The sequence below is a fragment of the Lissotriton vulgaris genome, chromosome 12 (genome assembly GCF_964263255.1).
Source record: "Lissotriton vulgaris chromosome 12, aLisVul1.2, whole genome shotgun sequence".
Lineage (NCBI taxonomy): Eukaryota > Metazoa > Chordata > Amphibia > Caudata > Salamandridae > Lissotriton > Lissotriton vulgaris.
In genome coordinates this window covers 765,620,093-765,643,114 of record NC_141700.1, presented here as the reverse complement: position 1 = coordinate 765,643,114, position 23,022 = coordinate 765,620,093, and the positions used below count along the sequence as shown (strand labels likewise).

At 45.9% G+C, this 23,022-nt stretch overlaps 1 protein-coding gene across 2 annotated transcripts in view; it reads right to left on the bottom strand.

Moving 5' to 3' along the window:
- Positions 1–11,693, bottom strand: part of BCL6B (BCL6B transcription repressor) — a 47,026-nt gene extending 35,333 nt beyond the window's left edge. The window contains exons 1-4 of one of the 2 annotated variants that reach the window (XM_086946082.1): positions 11,594–11,693; positions 7,419–7,519; positions 4,017–4,188; positions 1,158–1,379 (exon numbers count right to left, since the gene is read on the bottom strand). In XM_086946082.1, the coding sequence (XP_086802208.1) occupies positions 1,158–1,379; positions 4,017–4,180 (386 nt within the window). In that variant the 5' untranslated portion in view covers positions 4,181–4,188; positions 7,419–7,519; positions 11,594–11,693. The remainder of the gene's footprint in view (positions 1–1,157; positions 1,380–4,016; positions 4,189–7,418; positions 7,520–11,593) is intronic. The other variant, XM_086946083.1, reaches the window with a different exon arrangement.
- Positions 11,694–23,022: the final 11,329 nt, after the last annotated feature.

Genomic DNA, 23,022 nt, shown 5'->3' with positions numbered 1-23,022 from the left:
TCTCAGGCTGAGGAGCTGGTAGCTCGCTCCTGGTGGGGTTTCTTTCTACTTACTTATCTCCTGCTATCTTGCCACCTACCTATCTTGTCAATTAAGAGTTGTCTACAACTACACCTGGACTACGCATCATCATTTGTGTACCACACTACTCATTGGCATTGATTGTGCCATTGTGAGGGGATTGTAGTAGAATTACACCTTTCAGACATGCTGAACCCAGACAACCACATGCAGAGGTTCATATTTTGAAACAACACTCTGTAGTAGGTGGGTATTGCTTCAGTATCCTCTCCTTTCTCCTTATGTCATTTTATTGTTCATGCAAACAAGAAGGTTGTGTTTTGATGTATACTGATAAATAATTAGCAGGCGTCTGCATAGGCAAGGGACAGTAAGTGGGGGCACACAGGAGGCAGGGCTGTGCCATGAGGCCCCCGTTAAGGAGCCACCGCTGCTTACGACTCTTGTAAGTCACCTCTACGTATGTTGTTAAGTAATGCGTGTTTCTTGTGCTTTCTAAACTTTCCGTCCCAAAAATCCGCAGCTTACGGCTGTCATAAGGAGCAGTCTAAAGTTAATGGGTTTTACCTTAAAAAAATAATTGAAAAAAACAGATCTGTTTCCTAGCCCCGAGTTTATGTATTTCACATCTTGAGTAAAATATGATGCATATTTGAGAGATTTTGAAACTAATTTTCCAAAATCTTTCTTTTCTCATATGAAACTATTTTTGTGTAAGTTTCCTTTCTTCCTTAGTTGTTCCCTGGGAAAAAAGTGTGTTTCCCAAAGTTTCTGCGCTTCTTTAACCTGGAACTTCCAGCAGTAACTTTCGGGGGGGGTATAAACCCCTAGTTTTATCAGGGAAATCCACCTTCAAATTAAGTTTTTGCTAGAAACTTCTCCTGCATAAGATTTTCGTGTGTGAAAACTCCCCGCAAGGGGAATTTGAGAAATGGGGCAACCTGCAGAAATTGACTTTTATCAACTTCTCCCAACGCAGAGGGGCACTAAACCTTTGCCACCCCTTAGTATTAAGCACCATTACACATGTTTACTTACTTTTTTTAATGTTTTGTGAGGCGCTAACTTGTGATGGGAGTCAGTTTGTAGTGCTTTTTATACATTTTCTGCGTGGAATCACATGGAGCTTTCCTTACCTGGCCTGGATGAAGCGCCGGCAGGTGTCCATCACATGGTCCATGCGCAAGTATTCCGCCGCGTCCAGCACGGAGCGGATGCTGTCCACGCTTAGCGCCAGGTGGGACGTGTACATGAAGTCCAGGAGCACCTGGAAGCCCCGCAGCTCGATCCTGTCGGGCAGTGGTAGGACAGTCAGCTCGCTGCCGCCCTGCCCCAAAAAGGTGGAATAGAAGAACCCACTGTGGAAGACAAAGGGGGAAGGGGAGCAAGTAGATTACAAAGTGGTGCTAAACAAGGTCCCAGAGAGAGCAGTAAGTAGAATGAAAAAGGTGTGAAGGAATAGGGTCTCTAAAAGGAGATTGGCCAAAGAAGCAGAATTAGGAATCCTTCCCAGGAGTAGTGTTCACCTGTTAATACCATTTCCTTCTGCAGTCTCTCATCTGTTAACCACTTACACCCTTTTCTCTCCACATTTTTCTGGCATCCTCCCATTGCATATCTCAAATACAGTGGGACTAAACCCACTTAACTCCCTTGTTCCAGAGAAGGCCTGCAGTCTGCCTCTCCACCACAGGATGTCGCTGTTGCGCTTAGAACCATACGTCGGTACTTCAGCGAGTGGGGCCACGCCCTTTTCCTAAACGAGGGAACGCCCTCTTCAGATAGTGCAGGCGCTATCAATGCTGCAGAAGGGGCCGCACGTCTGTGGCACCTTCTATAACAATGCAGTACCCTGGGTGCAAAAATATTGTAGGCACGTGCCTGTTGTGCCCACATGACACTGGCTCTAATGCAGTCCCAGGAGTCCACTGGAAGTGCCAGACCATGAAGGTCTCATGGTACCAAGCACAGCGCAGAGGTATTTTGGGAAATACTGGGGCAGAACCTGGGAAACTGATTGGGGCCGATTCACAGAACTAACTTAAAACACAGTCCTAAACTTACTACTTTTGGGGCCAGATGTAGGAGCTGGAATACCGGTCGGTAACGGCCGATGTCGGCCGTTACCGACCGGTATTTAGTATTTGGCATGTAGGTGGCCTATTTTACCGATTCGGTAAATTTACCGAATCGGTAAAATACCAAATCGGTATTTTTACCGATTCGGTAACTTGCAGATGTAGGTGGGACTCTTCTGAGTCCCACAGGCCTTACCGAATCTGTATTTTACCAACCAATCGAAGTGGGTGGTAAAATACTGATTCCAGGTGTGCATGCACATGTGTGCATGCACACCTATGCCATGTGACAGACAGACATGCCCTCAGGGCATGTCTGTGTGCCACATGTCACACGTGCCTGAATTCGGGGTGCTAGAGGGTGTCAAAGTGACACCCCCTGCACCCTTTCAACATTTGGTATTTACCGAATCGGTAAATACCGATTCGGTAATGCCCATTGATTCCTATGGGCTTCAATGCCCATAGGAATCAATGGGCATTACCGAATCGGTATTTACAGATTCGGTAAATACCGATGCAAACAGAATCGGTAATTCAATTACCGATTCTACCTAAATCTCCCCCCTTCTATTTTACCGATTCATAAATACCGAATTGGTAAAATTCGATATTTATGAATCTGTAAAATATACTTACCTACATCTGGCCCTTGGTATTCCCAGAAAGCATTTAGTAGTAGTAAGGTAGGCTAAGTTTGACTTAAGACAAACTTAAGACAGACTTAAGAGAAAATCCTCACTTTACTACTACTAAATGCATTCTGTAAATACCAAAAGTATTAAGTTTAGGATTTTGTCTTAAGTTAGTTCTTTGAATCGGGTCCATAGTGAATACGAAGCAGGGAGTCAGTAAAGTATTACGCTTTTTCTGCAAGACATCAATGCTAGTACATTTTCATCTGGATTTAAATTACTCTTAGGTGCTGGGTGTCAATTTAGGTGAATCCTGTGTGAGTACAAGTAGAGCCTTAAACACTGAATACTATTTGGCCTGCTTGCCAAAGACCAAGACGCATGAGTTGGTCTAATTATGCATTCCACTGCCAAATGACCAAAGGTGAGGGGGTGCTGTGATAATCTACAACCAAGGGTTCTCGTGGCACGGGAACCACAGTTCTGCATGGATAGGCCAGGACAATTTTATGGCAGGAGGCAGGTGTTGTTACATCGGCCCTGGGGTTAAACTGCAAATTGGTCAGCAATAAAATCTAAAATCTAATCCCAGTTTTCCAATTTGGGCAAAATGTGTCCTGGGCTAACCACTTATGCTTCGTATTTCATAGCAACCAACAGACTAGACACCAGTATCGGAGCTTTACATAAACTAGATAGTTTCATGCACGTAGTTGCCTCTGCATGGAGTTCACATCTGGAATCAGGGCTTTAGGCCAGCGGTGGCTCTTCTGCTAAGGCGCAGGAGCATCACCCCACTGCTCTCTGAGTAGTTCAAAAAGAAAAAGAAAATGATCATCACGCAACGTTATGATCATTTTATTTTTCGGTACTGCAGGGGCCCGGTTAGTTTCATGTGGGGCAGGGCTGCGCTGGCCAGAGCAGGGGGAGGAGTGGTGGCCGTCTTGGCCTACCCACACAGTAATGCACACTCAGCATGTTCCCTTCCCAGATGTATTGTACAGCCAGAGTGGAAAACATGCACAGCCGCTCTCTCCCTGTCTGAGCACCGAACTAGAGCATTCGGTCCAATCACAAAGCTGCTGTCAACAGCAGCATTATGATTGGCTAGGGGAGTCTGGGAGCCTGTGTGCTTCCGTGCTGCCGGGACTTGCGACAGGAAGAAGAAGAGGACGGAGGAGAAGCAGTGGCCAGCTGTACCCAGGTACGTGCTTTTTTATTTTTTTCAATCACCACCCCACCACCCCCATTCGGTAGCAGCCGCCACTACTGCAGGCCTCACCTGCAGGCCATGAGGACGGCCTTGTGGGCCCGTAACTGATGCCCGCCCACCAGCAGACAGACGTCAGTCAAGATGTGGCGCTTGCGCAGCTCGTTCAAGTTCAGCAAGACGTCGCTGGAGTGCCGCGTGAACTCTTTGATGTATCCACCCGCCGAGGAGTCCATGGTGCCTGCTGATCTCGAAGAGGAAACAGGTTATAGTGAGCAAATGTGGATATTACAAGAACTATTGCTGCAAAGTCCTAATAGTATAAAAAATACAGCGGCAAGTATTATGCAGTCTTTCTTTTTTTAATTACATAGCAGCCAGATATCAATCAAACATAATACCAGTAAAAACACTATGCTACCCAGCACATCCTGGAGCTTGGCTACAAATGCAGATATGACAAGTGAATCAATATAAGGTTATATATAGACCCCTCCAAGACCACTATTTTCTCTACCCTGGCTCTGTACTGTCAGTTCAGAGCAGTGCTTACTTTGAAAAAAAATAAGTGTCAGGCCCTCGTCAGGAGGCGACGAAAGTTTGCGCCACACATTGCCACTGCACTTATGCAACTACTCACCATCACACTGCTAAAAGTGTGACAATTCAGATAGTTCGAAGCTGCCAAATTTTTAGGAATGTTTTGGGTGGCAGGTATTAGTTGTTTTTAATGTATATAGAATTAACAAACAGCTGTTTTGCTGCTCATCTTTAAATTGCACAAAGAGCGCCACCATGTGGCAGCTATCATAAGGGCAGGTTCCAGCAATGAATTGCTGGTGCCGAGCACCGGAAACCACCTGCACAAATTAAGCACTGATTCAGACTGTTCCAAAATGGGAGCAAAATGAAGAATAAGCAGATGGCAATCAACAGGAAAAACGTGATCTGCTCTTTGATGTTCTCTGATTCATTCGGTCATTGAAGAACTGTAGATTGTGGAACTGAGAAAATTAAAAGATTTGGGGCCCGATGTAGGTAATTTCTATTTACCTACTCTTAAATACCGAATCATACCGATTCAATATTTAAGAGTAGGTAAATAGGAAGGGGGTAGATGTAGGTAATTCTTATTTTAAAATTACAGAATCTGTAAGATTCAGTATTTACCGATTCGGTAAATACCGAATCGGTATTTCCTATTGATTCCTATGGGCCTTGAAGCCCATAGGAATCAATGGGAAATACCGGTAAATACCGAATCCTGCAAGGGTGAACGGGGTGTCACTTTGACACCCTGTAGCACCCCAATTCCAGGCTTGTGTGCCATGTGGCACACATACATGCCCTAAGGGCATGTCTGTGTGTCACATGGCACAGGTGTACATGCACAGATGTGCATGTACACCTGAATTTGGTATTTTACCACCCAATTGTATTGGGTGATAAAATACCGAATTCTGAAGGCCTCTAGCACTGTAAACAGTGCTACGTACATCTGGGATTTACCGAATCTGTAAAATTACCGATTCGGTATTTTATAGAATCAGTAAATTTACTGATTCGGTAAATTTACCGATTCTGTAAAATATTGGCCCCTACATCTCAATCACCAAATACCGGTCGGTACCGGCCGAATTCGGCTGTTACCGACCGGTATTTGGTGACCTACATCGGGCCCTAAGTAATTTCTAGAAATAACAAGAAGTGATCTCAAAATGATCTCAAAGTCATAAATTCAGCCATGAGGTGACATAATACTCGCCTCAATCAATCAATCAATCAATCAATCAATCAATCAGGGTCTTGTATAGCGTGACTACTTATCCAAGAGGGTCTCAAATCATTAATTAATTTAAGACTTTCCAGCAATAGCTGTTGGAGAATCCAAATTTTATGTCCAGAACAGAGGTGGACCTTCATGCTATCATCAGATACCTTTTCTATCTCTAGCCATTCTCTGGCATCAGAACTCTTGTGAGTAGAGAGACTTGCTCTGTTAATGCCCCCAGTTAATGCATAGCGTGTCTTTGCTCTGCACCTGGGCTTGTAGGGAGATTGAGCCACATAAGAATCTGTTTGTTTACTGATTAATGATATCTTGCACATTCCTGCCAATGTCCTTTACAATGAACTCTATTAAGGTATTGACAGCAGACTTCCCCAAGTTGGTAATAAAATTAAGCTCTGTCTAAATATGTTCTCGCTGTCATCCATCCCCACCTGGGTGGTCAGATTACTCATTGCGAGTGGTCACGTATGCTTGCGACTGCTCGCAGTGAGAAACCGTCCGTCCGCGTTGAGAAATCTGCCGTTCAAGTAAAAATCTACTCAAGCGGCAGAAAGGAAGCAGCAACCGCTTGTGCTGTGCATGGTGCTGTTCATAATGATTGCACAGTGCGGAAAAGCACCTGGCACTGAAAATCACAGTGAACGACATATATGTAATGCACTCTTCTGCTTGCGGAGCTATGCGTAGCGCAGCTGACTTTTTTTTGCACTTCGTGGAGTTCCGTGTAGTGGACCTCCGTGAACTCCGCCCAGGCTTAGCCTTTATCCAACTGGCAATTTTAGTCATGTAGGCATTGAACTTGATCTGGCTACTAGTATTGGTATGTTTCATTTTATTACATACATTTATGTAATAGTTGTATTTATTTACATGTTAAGGATATTATTTTTAAATGAATTAATTTATTTGAAAGTTATATATTTCTTTTTGTGAAGTTATAAAATGTATTTATATATTTTCTATAGCATATGTATATATTTTTTAATATAATAGTATTTAAAGTTAATATTTTTTTAAGTTAATATATTGTTACATACTTTAAATCCAATAAACTTGTTATGTAATAGCCTATCGATATTTTGGTCCACTGTATTTTTCTAGATAATACTTATGTACTTTACTTAGTATGTTTGTAAAGTTAATATTTGTGTTATTCAATATTTTTTTGTGATATTTGTAATTGCAATATTTTTGCTGTTATTATGTCATAGAAGCCTCTCACCTGGCTCCCACCTTTCGCCTACTATCTCACCTGTCCTTCGACAGGTATGTTGGCCTGTTGGGGGAGAGATGTGGCGCCGCAGCCAGGGTGACTGATGCTGGATGCTGGGGATCACGGTTCGATCCCTGGCTACGGTGGCAGGGGTCTACCCAGCACCATGCGACTCTGCGGCAATAGCTTGCTTAATCTTCCCAACGGCCCCCAGTCCTGAGATTCCCCTTCGGGGGTAATTTGTGCGCTATACAAGTACTGGATTTACAAGTACTGGATTTATCGTTCTACCCTGTGCTCCCCCCACCACTCCCCACCCCCTCCAAAAAAAGAGACAACTATAGTGACAGCGGGAATTTGTTGCATGCACATCTCTGATGATAGGAGAGTTGGGTTGCTGACTCCGGCAGGCCCAAGTATGCACAGACCTGTCCCTCTACTCACAGCCATGCCACAATTGAACACTCACCTCCTTGGTGGACAGTCCAGTCCAGCTGAGACTGCTCCAGACAGGCCCAGGGTGTACCAGGGTGAGTTGGGGTGATGCAAGGTGCTCCAATTCAAACGTACCTGTGGATGGTGGAGAGAGAGAGGACACATGTTAGGGTCAGAAGTCTAGTATAAAACAGTTCGCACATGGACACTAGCATCATGCATCAGAGAGAACCTGGTGGAATTCTTTGCACAGAGACACAAGTCGTCTGAGGAAGGTCACATACTAGGGTGCTGATTGAGCCAGGAATAGAATTGGTCAGAAAGCATCTTAGAAAACATTTCTACGTCAAACAGGGAGTCCAGGGTGAAAATGGACATTGGCACTGCCTGGAGCAGGTACAAGCGTTTGAATCTGGTCAACGATTGTTGGTGGATGGCCAAGGACTTGATTGGGGCACAGGTAATAAAAACAAGCCTTGGCAAATCCAGTACACTGTTGGCTTTGTCAATGCTTGTTTTGTTTTTCACTGGATTTTGCAAAACGTTATTGCTGGGGTAGCAACTCAACTCATGTCAATCTAAAAACAATTGCCTAAAAACAAAAATATTTTTTTTTGTCCCACAAAAGAGCACATTGCCATAGTTGTCTCAAGAATTTACGTGAACTATGTTGTGTTGCACGTGAAAGAACAGAATGCCTTCTCGCAGTGAAGTTAGTCCATTGCTGAAGTGGCTGACCTATTTCCCTCTGCTGTACGGCTATAGTGGTCGGAAGAAAAATGTGAATGGCATGATAACACTTTAATGGATGAAGAAGACTGGCTGAAGAACCCCTATCAGTAAGTATATTAGGTGTAGGCTGGGAAGGAAACCGCATTTGCAACGACACCGGAGCAACGAAGCCTGAACATCGAAAGCATCTTAACATTGAAAGTATTTACAACTACTTTCTTTACCACGAATATGCCTTTACCATGAACGACTTTACAACGAAAATGTAAGTATTTCACAGGTCAGGGGTTTGTGGGGGTATTTGTTTTCTCAGCATGATCCCAATTGAGAAACTTATGGTTGGTTAGTGGCAGAGACAGATTTGAACCGAAGGAAAGCCTTGAACACCATTAAACATCATACTGGGGAATGAATGACAGCCTGATGATATGCCCTGAAGGTTTTGCAACAAATGAACACCACACCGCTCGACATGAAATTATTTCTAGAGGCAAGAGAGTGGGTGAGTGTTTTGAGCACCAATATTTGGGTATGTAAGACTCTAGGAAGAGGTAATATTGTGAAGAAGCAGGTGGGTGCTAAGGATGGACTTAAAAACAGGGCATTATGGTCATTGTAGTGACAGGACCGAATTGGATTTATGAAATGGAAGAAGTTGAGCATGTTTGCTGTGTTTTCCTGCTTTGATTGCAGTAATGGAATCTGCAGCATGTAAACACCTTGGCACTGTGTGATGCCAATTTATTAACAAGAACTGTAGTGTCCAAATCTGCAATTCTAGAAATTATGCAAATTTATTTTGCAAGCCCCGAAAAAAAATCCAAACAATTTCATGATTTATATTCCTCACCGTATTTTATATTTACATTGATTTGCATAATGAAGAAATGGCTGCTTTAGTAGTAGTTGTAATTAAGGCTAAACATGCATTCGACTCTTTCATTCATAACAGCTTCTCCTTGGCGGCCCCTTTAAAAGTGAGCGCCTACACAGTTCAGTTTCATATGTACACGTGGTTTGCAGTCACACTTGCCTCTTATCAGAAACACAAATGTTTAAATGTTTATTCGTGTACAACCCATTTTAAGGTCCGATGCGCCACTGCAGGGGCCTGCTCATGGGTTTGATGAGCGGGTGGGTCCACTCAGCCTTTCCTCCTTCCGAGTTGATAAAATGAGCATTATTTAGTTCTGAACGCGAGCTTTACAAATATAAATTTCGTATTGATTACATGGCAGCATCGTATTATTTAGATTGAATGTGTTGTTATTATATTTCTAAAGCGCTTTCCTACCCATGGAAGAGTGCATTGGCGCTATGTGATATATATATATATATATATATATATATATATATATATATATATATATATATATATATGTATATCATATACTGTTAGTAATGAAAGTAAAGAACGCTACCAACAATAACATCCTTTGAATATGTTTTTCCAACCACGGATAACCTTGGCATGCCATTTTGTTTCTTGTTTTACTGATTACCACTTCTTTTGAAAAGTTGTTTCAAAGTGGCCTCCGCTGCCGTGAACACTCGTCGGAGGTGAGTCATTTTGAGTCAACACCACATTATGTCTGAATCACCCATTTCACTACTAGCGCTTTGATGAAATGTGGTGATTTGAACTGGATAAAATGCTGAGGGGGAGGCGCGCTCTACTGTTTAAGCCTCTGAGTCGAGAACTCGAGACATTAATCTTGGATTCCGCCCTTCACCACACTCTCTGATCCTGAACGGTGCAGCCCCCTCTGCGAGGGAGCGCGCACAGTTGCAGCCCCCTCTGCGAGGGAGCGCGCACGGTCGCAGCCCCCTCTGCGAGGGAGCGCGCTCTTTTAGCTGTAAACATTGGGGCAGTTTGGAACGCGCCTATCAGTGAGGCTCAGCATACTTATAAAAAGATGTGTTTATATTTTCGACGATTAATTTTGTGATACTACGTAAAAGTTGGCTCGAGAAGAGCCTCTCTCTTCTGCACAGTGCTTGCAGCGCAGTGGGTTGAGTATCTGCTGCGGGGCAATGTGTGTGTGACATCCGCCTCAAAGGTTCCGATGCCACGGGGCCAGCGCAGCCTTTCATCCTTCTCAGAGTTTTAAAATGAATGCCATTGAGTGTGTGATAAATACACTTATTACAAAATCGACAACAGAAAGTGTAGTTTGTGGCGAGCACTGCGTACATGGTCATGCTAATCACACACATGCCCAGCACAGTAGCATGTACGCATTGCCTACTACACACACCACATTCATAAACTCAGGGGCACGCATCAGGCACAAACCTGCACGCACGTCCAACACAGCACAGACAGGCAATGCATTTGGAAAGTAGGACAGCACTGATAACAGCCATGCCTTGAAAACATGCACAGCGCGTTACAAGAGCCCACTGCACACATCAAGACAGAACGAAACATGAACACGTGCTCGACCTGGCTTGGGACGCGAGAGCCCTCGATGGCACCATATAGTCGCCACGCAGGCAGATGGCAGGCAGGGGGCACCAGCCCAGGGGATGCCTAATGTGGCGCAAGCAGCCCCCCGGCCACTCCCACTCACGCAACGCTGCATCACTGCCACAAACCGGTCCAAACGTGCTGTGTGTGTGTGGGGGGGCACACCCCCGGGCTACAAACACCCAACAGCCCGGCATAGCCACAAACAGCAAAGCCCTCGCCACCCCAGTGCACGTCACGTGGAGCAGGGGTAAACTCATTCCACGTTCACACTAATGACAAAAAAATGACTTACCTAGACATTTTACAAAGCATACACGGCCGACTGTCATATGCAGTAAAATAAAGGAACTCTCAAAAGCGTATGAAATGTTAGCCGGACGAAAAAGCGCTTCAGTGCCATTACCTAATAGTAGAAGGCGCTATACAATTGGTCATTAAGAGGTCACGGTGTGAAGACGCACTGTAGAGTCGTGGACAATGACTGAAGGACACTACGATACGGCACGGCTACAGGGACATGGCCCAGGTGACCCGGACACTGGAGCAGAGGTCTGTTGAGTTACAAACTCTGAGAAAGAGGCACTTAAGCGCTACCTGGACAGCGGCAGTGCGTCTATCGCCTTCAGCAGCCCCCACCGCTATTCCCTCTTACAACCCCCCCCCCCCTCCCCCCTTGCTCTGTTGAACTGTCCCCCAATCCCCCAGAAAACCACCGTCACTGGCACATTGTGAGGAAAGCTGGTGCACCTGCTGATGGGCTGATGGTCAAAGCTGCTGAGAGGTCAAGCACGGAATGGGCATGAAATCTAAGCTCCCCAATCAGCCTCCTGACCCTACCCCAGCACCTCGGTGGAAAGCATGAAGACACCCCACGTCTCTCATTCTGACACCAAGCCGTACCATGAACCGTTCTCAAGCGCCTAAAAGCCCCTCCGTGTGGGTGTAAACGTCGGCATACCCTTGCTGCAGGTGCAGTGTTATATGTGAGTGTGTAGGCAGCTTACCCTGACCGGCAGGGTCTCCTCCTCCGCCGCAGTCCCGCCTGCGGGAGCGTTCCGGGGGTCGGCCTCGGCCCCGAGTTCCAGCCTCGAAGCGCCGTCTCCTGGCCGGCGGGGCCGTGGGCGCTATTTATCACATCCCACGGGAAGCGGCCGGGCGAGGCCGTCACATCCTTCCTGCGGCCCGGGCCCAGTCCTGGCCCGGCCGGACAGCTGCGAGCCTGTATTGTTAGGTCGTTCAGGAACATGCGGCGTGGGGGTGTTTTTAGGATTCTCAGGAAAAGGGCCGGGCAGTTTCAGGAACATCCACGGGAATGACATAAGAAAACAAGGCCCCGGGGGCCACGCGTCCAAGATGGCGTCTCCCCTGTCGCGGCTGGGGAGGTCAGAGCACCGGGTGACAGCATACGCTTGGGACAAGGCAAATTACAAACAGGGCCTACAATATTAGCGGCACACAAATACACGGCTACACAGATTGCTGGTTGGGACCGGAAGTCACGAGCGACCCCGGCCCATTTATTTATAGCTCTCTGGCCAGAGAGTGATACAATGTGTGGTGGTGCTTCCGGTGGCTTGCCCCTCTGGGCTAACCACTAGAACGCTACAAACGTGTTTTGGGACCCCCCTTGGGTCCCAAATGGATGCATGGATAAGTGCAGAATGGATGCATGGATGAGTGACTGAAAGCATGGTTGGCTGAGTGGATGGATATATGTTATATAGAATGAAAAGCTGGATGAAGGGACGGAGTGAAAGGGTGGATAGATGAATGAATTAAAGGAAGGATGCTGGGTCATCGTGAACCCCAAACTTTAGCAGCTATAGCAGGGGTTGAAGTTCTTGATGGGCCTCTTCTGTCTGCAACTTGGCAGACAAAGGTGAGTGAGTGAAAGGATGGATAGATGGATGAATGGATGGGTGAGTGAGTGAAAGGGTGGGGGGATGGGTGAGTGAAAGGATGGATGGATGAATAAGAGAAAGAATGGATGAGTGAAATAATGGATGCGTGAGTGAAAGGGTCGGTGGATGAAATAGTGATGGATGCCTGAAAGAATGGATGGATAGGTGAAAGGATGGATGAATGATGAGATAAAGGATGGATGATAGATGGGTGTGAGTGAAAAGAGGGATGGCTGAGTGAAATGATGGGTGGATAGAATGAGTTAAAGGGAGGATGGATGAATGGATGAGTGAAAGGGTGGATGGATGATTAGAGAAAAGATGGATGAATGGATTGATGGATTTGTGAAAGGATGGGTTGCTGAGTGAAAGGGTGGATGGATGAATGATTGAAAGGATGGATGGATAAGTGAAAGGATGAATGGATAGATAGATGAATGGATGAACAGATTTGGAGATGGATGGATAGGTTTGGATATGGATGGGTGGAAGGACAGAATGGTGAAAGACTGAATGAAGGATGACAGAATGTAAGGGTGAGATGGTGGATATTAGCAGGTGAAAAGAAGGATGAATGGATTGATGGATTTGTGAAAGGATGGGTTGCTGAGTGAAAGGATGGATGGATGGGTGGGATGAGTGAAAGGGGGGATGAATGGATGGGTCGATGGAGGGATTGAACAGATGGATGGGGAAAGGCTAGATGGATGAGCGAAAGTTTGGATGCATGAGTGAAAGTATGGATGATGAGAGAAAGAATTCATGAGTGAAAGAATGGATGTATCCAAAGGAAGAGCGGGTGGATGAATAAAAGGGTGGATGGATGTATTTGTGAAAGAATGAATGGATGAGCAAAAGCATGTGTGAATGGATGGACAGATGAGTGAAAGTATGGATGAGTGAAATGGTAAATGGATGATGGAAGAGTGGATGGATGGGCGGAAAGGTGGACGAACGAGTGAAAGGATGGATGGCTGAGTGAAAGGGTGGATGGATGAATGATTGAAAAGATGGATGGATAAGTGAAAGGATGGATGGATAGATAGATGAATGGATGAACAGGTTTGGAGATGGATGGATAGGTTTGGATATGGATGGGTGGAAGGACAGAATGGTGAAAGACTGAATGAAGGATGACAGAATGTAAGGGTGAGATGGTGGATATTAGCAGGTGAAAAGAAGGATAAATTGATAGATGCTCTGGGGAGGGTCGTGATAACTTGCTTTGTTTGCTCGGTGCCATAAGAGCTTTTGCTCGATGTGGGGGGTATTTTAATTGTCTGGCTACTCCCTTGTCTACTCAACTCGGCTGCCCTCTATGCCAAAGCATTGGACACCACTATGCTCTACACCGCTCTGCTCTGCATTGCTGCACTCTATGCCGCTGCACTCTATGCCACTGCATTCAATGCCACTCTAATCTACTCTGCACCACTCCACTCTATGATACTGTACTCTATATCACTGCACTCTATGCCACTGCATTCAATGCCACTCTAATCTACTCTGCACCACTCCACTCCATGATACTGTACTCTATATCACTGCACTCTATGCCACTGCATTCAAAGCCACTCTAATCTACTCTGCACCACTCCACTCCATGATACTGTACTCTATATCACTGCACTCTATGCCACTGCATTCAATGCCACTCTAATCTACTCTGCACCACTCCACTCTATGATACTGTACTCTATATCACTGCACTCTATGCCACTGCATTCAAAGCCACTCTAATCTACTCTGCACCACTCCACTCCATGATACTGTACTCTATATCACTGCACTCTATGCCACTGCATTCAATGCCACTCTAATCTACTTTGCACCACTCCACTCCATGATACTGTACTCTATATCACTGCACTCTATGCCACTGCATTCAAAGCCACTCTAATCTACTCTGCACCACTCCACTCCATGATACTGTACTCTATATCACTGCACTCTATGCCACTGCATTCAATGCCACTCTAATCTACTCTGCACCACTCCACTTCATGATACTGTACTCTATATCACTGCACTCTATGCCACTGCATTCAATGCCACTCTAATCTACTCTGCACCACTCCACTCCATGATACTGTACTCTATATCACTGCACTCTATGCCACTGCATTCAATGCCACTCTAATCTACTCTGCACCACTCCACTCCATGATACTGTACTCTATATCACTGCACTCTATGCCACTGCATTCAATGCCACTCTAATCTACTCTGCACCACTCCACTCCATGATACTGTACTCTATATCACTGCACTCTATGCCACTGCATTCAATGCCACTCTAATCTACTCTGCACCACTCCACTCCATGATACTGTACTCTATATCACTGCACTCTATGCCACTGCATTCAATGCCACTCTAATCTACTCTGCACCACTCCACTCCATGATACTGTACTCTATATCACTGCACTCTATGCCACTGCATTCAATGCCACTCTAATCTACTCTGCACCACTCCACTCCATGATACTGTACTCTATATCACTGCACTCTATGCCACTGCATTCAAACCCACTCTAATCTACTCTGCACCACTCCACTCCATGATACTGTACTCTATATCACTGCACTCTATGCCACTGCATTCAATGCCACTCTAATCTACTCTGCACCACTCCACTCCATGATACTGTACTCTATATCACTGCACTCTATGCCACTGCATTCAATGCCACTCTAATCTACTCTGCACCACTCCACTCCATGATACTGTACTCTATATCACTGCACTCTATGCCACTGCATTCAAAGCCACGCTAATCTACTCTGCACCACTCCACTCCATGATACTCTACTCTATATCACTGCACTCTATGCCACTGCATTCAATGCCACTCTAATCTACTCTGCACCACTCCACTCCATGATAATCTACTCTATATCACTGCACTCTATGCCACTGCATTCAATGCCACTCTAATCTACTCTGCACCACTCCACTCCATGATACTGTACTCTATATCACTGCACTCTATGCCACTGCATTCAATGCCACTCTAATCTACTCTGCACCACTCCACTCCATGATACTGTACTCTATATCACTGCACTCTATGCCACTGCATTCAATGCCACTCTAATCTACTCTGCACCACTCCACTCCATGATACTGTACTCTATATCACTGCACTCTATGCCACTGCATTCAATGCCACTCTAATCTACTCTGCACCACTCCACTCCATGATACTGTACTCTATATCACTGCACTCTATGCCACTGCATTCAATGCCACTCTAATCTACTCTGCACCACTCCACTCCATGATACTGTACTCTATATCACTGCACTCTATGCCACTGCATTCAATGCCACTCTAATCTACTCTGCACCACTCCACTCCATGATACTGTACTCTATATCACTGCACTCTATGCCACTGCATTCAAAGCCACTCTAATCTACTCTGCACCACTCCACTCCATGATACTGTACTCTATATCACTGCACTCTATGCCACTGCATTCAATGCCACTCTAATCTACTCTGCACCACTCCACTCCATGATACTGTACTCTATATCACTGCACTCTATGCCACCGCATTCAATGCCACTCTAATCTACTCTGCACCACTCCACTCCATGATACTGTACTCTATATCACTGCACTCTATGCCACCGCATTCAATGCCACTCTAATCTACTCTGCACCACTCCACTCCATGATACTGTACTCTATATCACTGCACTCTATGCCACCGCATTCAATGCCACTCTAATCTACTCTGCACCACTCCACTCCATGATACTGTACTCTATATCACTGCACTCTATGCCACTGCATTCAATGCCACTCTAATCTACTCTGCACCACTCCACTCCATGATACTGTACTCTATATCACTGCACTCTATGCCACTGCATTCAATGCCACTCTAATCTACTCTGCACCACTCCACTCCATGATACTGTACTCTATATCACTGCACTCTATGCCACTGCATTCAAAGCCACTCTAATATACTCTGCACCACTCCACTCCATGATACTGTACTCTATATCACTGCACTCTATGCCACTGCATTCAATGCCACTCTAATCTACTCTGCACCACTCCACTCCATGATACTGTACTCTATATCACTGCACTCTATGCCACTGCATTCAATGCCACTCTAATCTACTCTGCACCACTCCACTCCATGATACTGTACTCTATATCACTGCACTCTATGCCACTGCATTCAATGCCACTCTAATCTACTCTGCACCACTCCACTCCATGATACTGTACTCTATATCACTGCACTCTATGCCACTGCATTCAATGCCACTCTAATCTACTCTGCACCACTCCACTCTATGATACTGTACTCTATATCACTGCACTCTATGCCACTGCATTCAATGCCACTCTAATCTACTCTGCACCACTCCACTCTATGATACTGTACTCTATATCACTGCACTCTATGCCACTGCATTCAATGCCACTCTAATCTACTCTGCACCACTCCACTCTATGATACTGTACTCTATATCACTGCACTCTATGCCACTGCATTCAATGCCACTCTAATCTACTCTGCACCACTCCACTCTATGATACTGTACTCTATATCACTGCACTCTATGCCACTGCATTCAATGCCACTCTAATCTACTCTGCACCACTCCACTCCATGATACTGTACTCTATATCACTGCACTCTATGCCACTGCATTCAATGCCACTCTAATCTACTCTGCACCACTCCACTCCATGATACTGTACTCTATATCACTGCACTCTATGCCACTGCATTCAATGCCACTCTAATCTACTCTGCACCACTCCACTCCATGATACTGTACTCTATATCACTGCACTCTATGCCACTGCATTCAATGCCACTCTAATCTACTCTGCACCACTCCACTCCATGATACTGTACTCTATATCACTGCACTCTATGCCACTGCATTCAATGCCACTCTAATCTACTCTGCACCACTCCACTCTATGATACTGTACTCTATATCACTGCACTCTATGCCACTGCATTCAATGCCACTCTAATCTACTCTGCACCACTCCACTCCATGATACTGTACTCTATATCACTGCACTCTATGCCACTGCATTCAAAGCCACTCTAATCTACTCTGCACCACTCCACTCCATGATACTGTACTCTATATCACTGCACTCTATGCCACTGCATTCAATGCCACTCTAATCTACTCTGCACCACTCCACTCCATGATACTGTACTCTATATCACTGCACTCTATGCCACAGCATTCAATGCCACTCTAATCTACTCTGCACCACTCCACTCCATGATACTGTACTCTATATCACTGCACTCTATGCCACTGCATTCAATGCCACTCTAATCTACTCTGCACCACTCCACTCCATGATACTGTACTCTATATCACTGCACTCTATGCCACTGCATTCAATGCCACTCTAATCTACTCTGCACCACTCCACTCCATGATACTGTACTCTATATCACTGCACTCTATGCCACTGCATTCAATGCCACTCTAATCTACTCTGCACCACTCCACTCCATGATACTGTACTCTATATCACTGCACTCTATGCCACTGCATTCAAACCCACTCTAATCTACTCTGCACCACTCCACTCCATGATACTGTACTCTATATCACTGCACTCTATGCCACTGCATTCAATGCCACTCTAATCTACTCTGCACCACTCCACTCCATGATACTGTACTCTATATCACTGCACTCTATGCCACTGCATTCAATGCCACTCTAATCTACTCTGCACCACTCCACTCCATGATACTGTACTCTATATCACTGCACTCTATGCCACCGCATTCAAAGCCACTCTAATCTACTCTGCACCACTCCACTCCATGATACTGTACTCTATATCACTGCACTCTATGCCACCGCATTCAAACCCACTCTAATCTACTCTGCACCACTCCACTCCATGATACTGTACTCTATATCACTGCACTCTATGCCACTGCATTCAAACCCACTCTAATCTACTCTGCACCACTCCACTCCATGATACTGTACTCTATATCACTGCACTCTATGCCACTGCATTCAAACCCACTCTAATCTACTCTGCACCACTCCACTCCATGATAATCTACTCTATATCACTGCACTCTATGCCACTGCATTCAAACCCACTCTAATCTACTCTGCACCACTCCACTCCATGATACTGTACTCTATATCACTGCACTCTATGCCACTGCATTCAAAGCCACTCTAATCTACTCTGCACCACTCCACTCTATGATACTGTACTCTATATCACTGCACTCTATGCCACTGCATTCAATGCCACTCTAATCTACTCTGCACCACTCCACTCTATGATACTGTACTCTATATCACTGCACTCTATGCCACTGCATTCAATGCCACTCTAATCTACTCTGCACCACTCCACTCCATGATACTGTACTCTATATCACTGCACTCTATGCCACTGCATTCAATGCCACTCTAATCTACTCTGCACCACTCCACTCCATGATACTGTACTCTATATCACTGCACTCTATGCCCCTTCACTCTACTCTGAAACAATTTACTATATGCCACTGCACTCTCGCTTCTCTATTGCACTCTACGCCACTGCAATCTACCCAATGCCACTCCATTCTACTTGGCACCACTCTACTCTAGGCCTTTGTATTCGACGCCATTCTATTATGCGCCACTGCACTCTACTATACTCCCCTCTATGCGAATGCACGCTACACTACTTTACTCAAAACCAATTTACTCTATGCCACTGCAGTCTACACCAATCTACTTGGCACCACTGCACTGTACGCTATTATACTCTACTCTACAAGACTCTATGCCACTGTATTCTATGCCACTGCACTCTACACCTCTCTACGTCACTGAACTCCATGCCACTCTATTCTACTCTGCACCACTGTGCTCAATGCCACTGCTCTCTATGCCACTTTACTCTGCACCACTCCAATCTATGTCACTGTACACTACACCAATGAACTCTATGCCAGTCTATTCTATACCACTGCACTCTACGACACTGTACTCTGCAATACTGCACTCTCTTCCACTGAACTCTACGCCAATCTACTCTGCGCCACTGTACTCTACTCTGCACCACTCTACTCTATGCCACTCTACTGCAATCTACACCACTGCAATCTATGCTGTACGATTCTACGCCACTCTACGCTATGCCACTCTACTCTAAGCCACTGCACTTTTCACCAATGCACTCTAAACCACTTTGCTGAAAGCCAATGCACTCTTCGCCACAGCACTCTACACCAACTACTCTGCACCACTGCACTCTATGCCACTATACTCTATTCTGCAACACTCTACAGTATGCCACTGCATTCTACGCCACTCTACACCATTACGCTCTATATCACTGCACTCTACGCCACTCTATTCTACTCTGCACCACTTTACCATATGTCACTGATGTCTACACCACTCTTCTCCATGCCAATGCACTCGATGCCACCGCACTCTACGACACTGCACTCCACTCTGCAACAATCACCTCTACGCCACTCTACTGCACTCCGTGCCACTACAGTATATGACACTGTACTCAGCATCACTCAACTCTATGCCACTTCACTCAGCACCACTCTAATCTACTCTGCACCACTGCACGTCACCCCACTGCCCTGTACGCCACTCCCCCTTTATTCCATGCCACTCTCGTCTACATCTCTGCATTCTACCCTGCACCATTTCACTTTATACCACTTCACTCTACTTTACGCCACTGCAATCTACGTCACCCTACTCCACCCTGCGCCACTCCCCTCTGCACCACTTCACTCTAGACCATTGTACTCTACACCACTGCAATCTACGCTCTCCCACGCCACTCTACTCTACTCTGCACCACTCTAATCTAAACTACTGTACTCTATGCCAATGCACTCCTCGCCACTTTACTCAAAATGAATGCACCCTATGCCACTGCACTCTATGCGAATGTACTATGCACCATTGCACTTTACACCACTTCACTCTAGGCCACTCTATGACACTCCACTCCACTCCGCGATACTCAACTTTGTGATGCTGTACTCCATTAAACTCCACTCTACGCCACTCTATAACACGTCGTAGAAGTGTCTCAACATTCAAAGTGCTTTTGATTATAAAACATTGACAGACTGAAAGCGGCTCTGATGACCTTGTAGGGGACAGGGTCATTTTTGCCAGGTCTGGTGGCTCACCGGAGTAATGTATCCACTACAGAAATTGACGAATGACCTCATGGTCCCAGGTTCGGCTCCTGTCAGCCATTCATCCTTCCAAGGATGATAAAACGCGCACTTTTCTAATGGGTAATGCTTTTTTTTCTTTTTTCCAAATGTTATATTGGCAGCATTGTGGAGCGGGGCTCTGGGTGCAGGGCACTGTTTGATCCTGGGCACCGGGCATTTTCTGAGTCCTCTAGAAACCCTATGACAATGAGGATGGTGGGGGGGGGGGGGGGGGGAGGGGCTGGAGAGCATCTCTCCTAGGCCAGTGTGGGCTCCAGGGAAGGCCCAGCCCCCATGGTGCTTTGCGTGGTTTCTTCACGTGTGGCCCCTCGCGGCCCCATCACGTCACACAGGAAGCAGGCAGTGACTCATCCGCTTTTGTTTTTCTCTCGAGGTAGAGAGAAAGTTGGTTTCAGTAATGCAGGCCCGGTGTCCCCCTCGCACTGACTTCCGGCCATTGTCCCCGGCGTCGAGGAAGCAGCCAGAAAGGAAATGGTGGTTTTTCAATTCCGCCAGTCCCTGCGCCCACACGCTCCTTCCGCGCCGGTCTGTGCTCGTGAACTTGGACAAGGACCCAGTGGCGTGAAAGACAGTACTTAGATCCCACGAGCTGAGGCCCTCCACAGCAGAGCTACCTCTCAGGTTACACATATCTTACTGACTTAGGCCCACCACAGCAGAGCTATCCCTCAGGTTACACATATCTTACAGACTTAGGCCTACCACAGCAGAGCTATCCCTCAGGTTACACATATCTTACAGTCTTAGGCCTACCACAGCAGAGCTATCCCTCAGGTTACACATATCTTACAGTCTTAGGCCCACCACAGCAGAGCTATCCCTCAGGTTACACATATCTTACAGACTTAGGCCTACCACAGCAGAGCTATCCCTCAGGTTACACATATCTTACAGTCTTAGGCCTACCACAGCAGAGCTATCCCTCAGGTTACACATATCTTACAGTCTTAGGCCTACCACAGCAGAGCTATTCCTCAGGTTACACATATGTTACAGACTTAGGCCTACCACAGCAGAGCTATCCCTCAGGTTACACATATTTTACAGACTTAGGCCCACCACAGCAGAGCTACCTCTCAGGTTACACATATTTTACTGACTTAGGCCCACCACAGCAGAGCTATCCCTCAGGTTACACATATCTTACATACTTAGGCCCACCACAGCAGAGCTATCCCTCAGGTTACACATATCTTACAGACTTAGGCCTACCACAGCAGAGCTATCCCTCAGGTTACACAAATCTTACAGACTTAGGCCTACCACAGCAGAGCTATCCCTCAGGTTACACATATCTTACAGACTTAGGCCCACCACAGCAGAGCTATCCCTCAGGTTACACATATCTTACAGACTTAGGCCTACCACAGCAGAGCTATCCCTCAGGTTACACAAATCTTACAGACTTAGGCCTACCACAGCAGAGCTATCCCTCAGGTTGCACATATCTTACAGACTTAGGCCTACCACAGCAGAGCTATCCCTCAGGTTACACATATCTTACAGTCTTAGGCCTACCACAGCAGATCTATCCCTCAGGTTACACATATTTTACATCTTTAGGCCAACCACAGCAGAGCTATCCCTCAGGTTACACATATCTTACAGACTTAGGCCTACCACAGCAGAGCTATCCCTCAGGTTACACATATCTTACAGTCTTAGGCCTACCACAGCAGATCTATCCCTCAGGTTACACATATTTTACATCTTTAGGCCAACCACAACAGAGCTATCCCTCAGGTTACACATATCTTACAGACTTAGGCCCACCACAGCAGAGCTATCCCTCAGGTTACACATATCTTACAGACTTAGGCCTACCACAGCAGAGCTATCCCTCAGGTTACACATATCTTACAGGCTTAGGCCTACCACAGCAGAGCTATCCCTCAGGTTACACATATCTTACAGACTTAGGCCTACCACAGCAGAGCTATCCCTCAGGTTACACATATCTTACAGACTTAGGCCTACCACAGCAGAGCTATCCCTCAGGTTACACATATCTTACAGGCTTAGGCCTACCACAGCAGAGCTATCCCTCAGGTTACACATATTTTACATCTTTAGGCCAACCACAGCAGAGCTATCCCTCAGGTTACACATATCTTACAGACTTAGGCCTACCACAGCAGAGCTATCCCTCAGGTTACACATATCTTACAGTCTTAGGCCTACCACAGCAGATCTATCCCTCAGGTTACACATATTTTACATCTTTAGGCCAACCACAGCAGAGCTATCCCTCAGGTTACACATATCTTACAGACTTAGGCC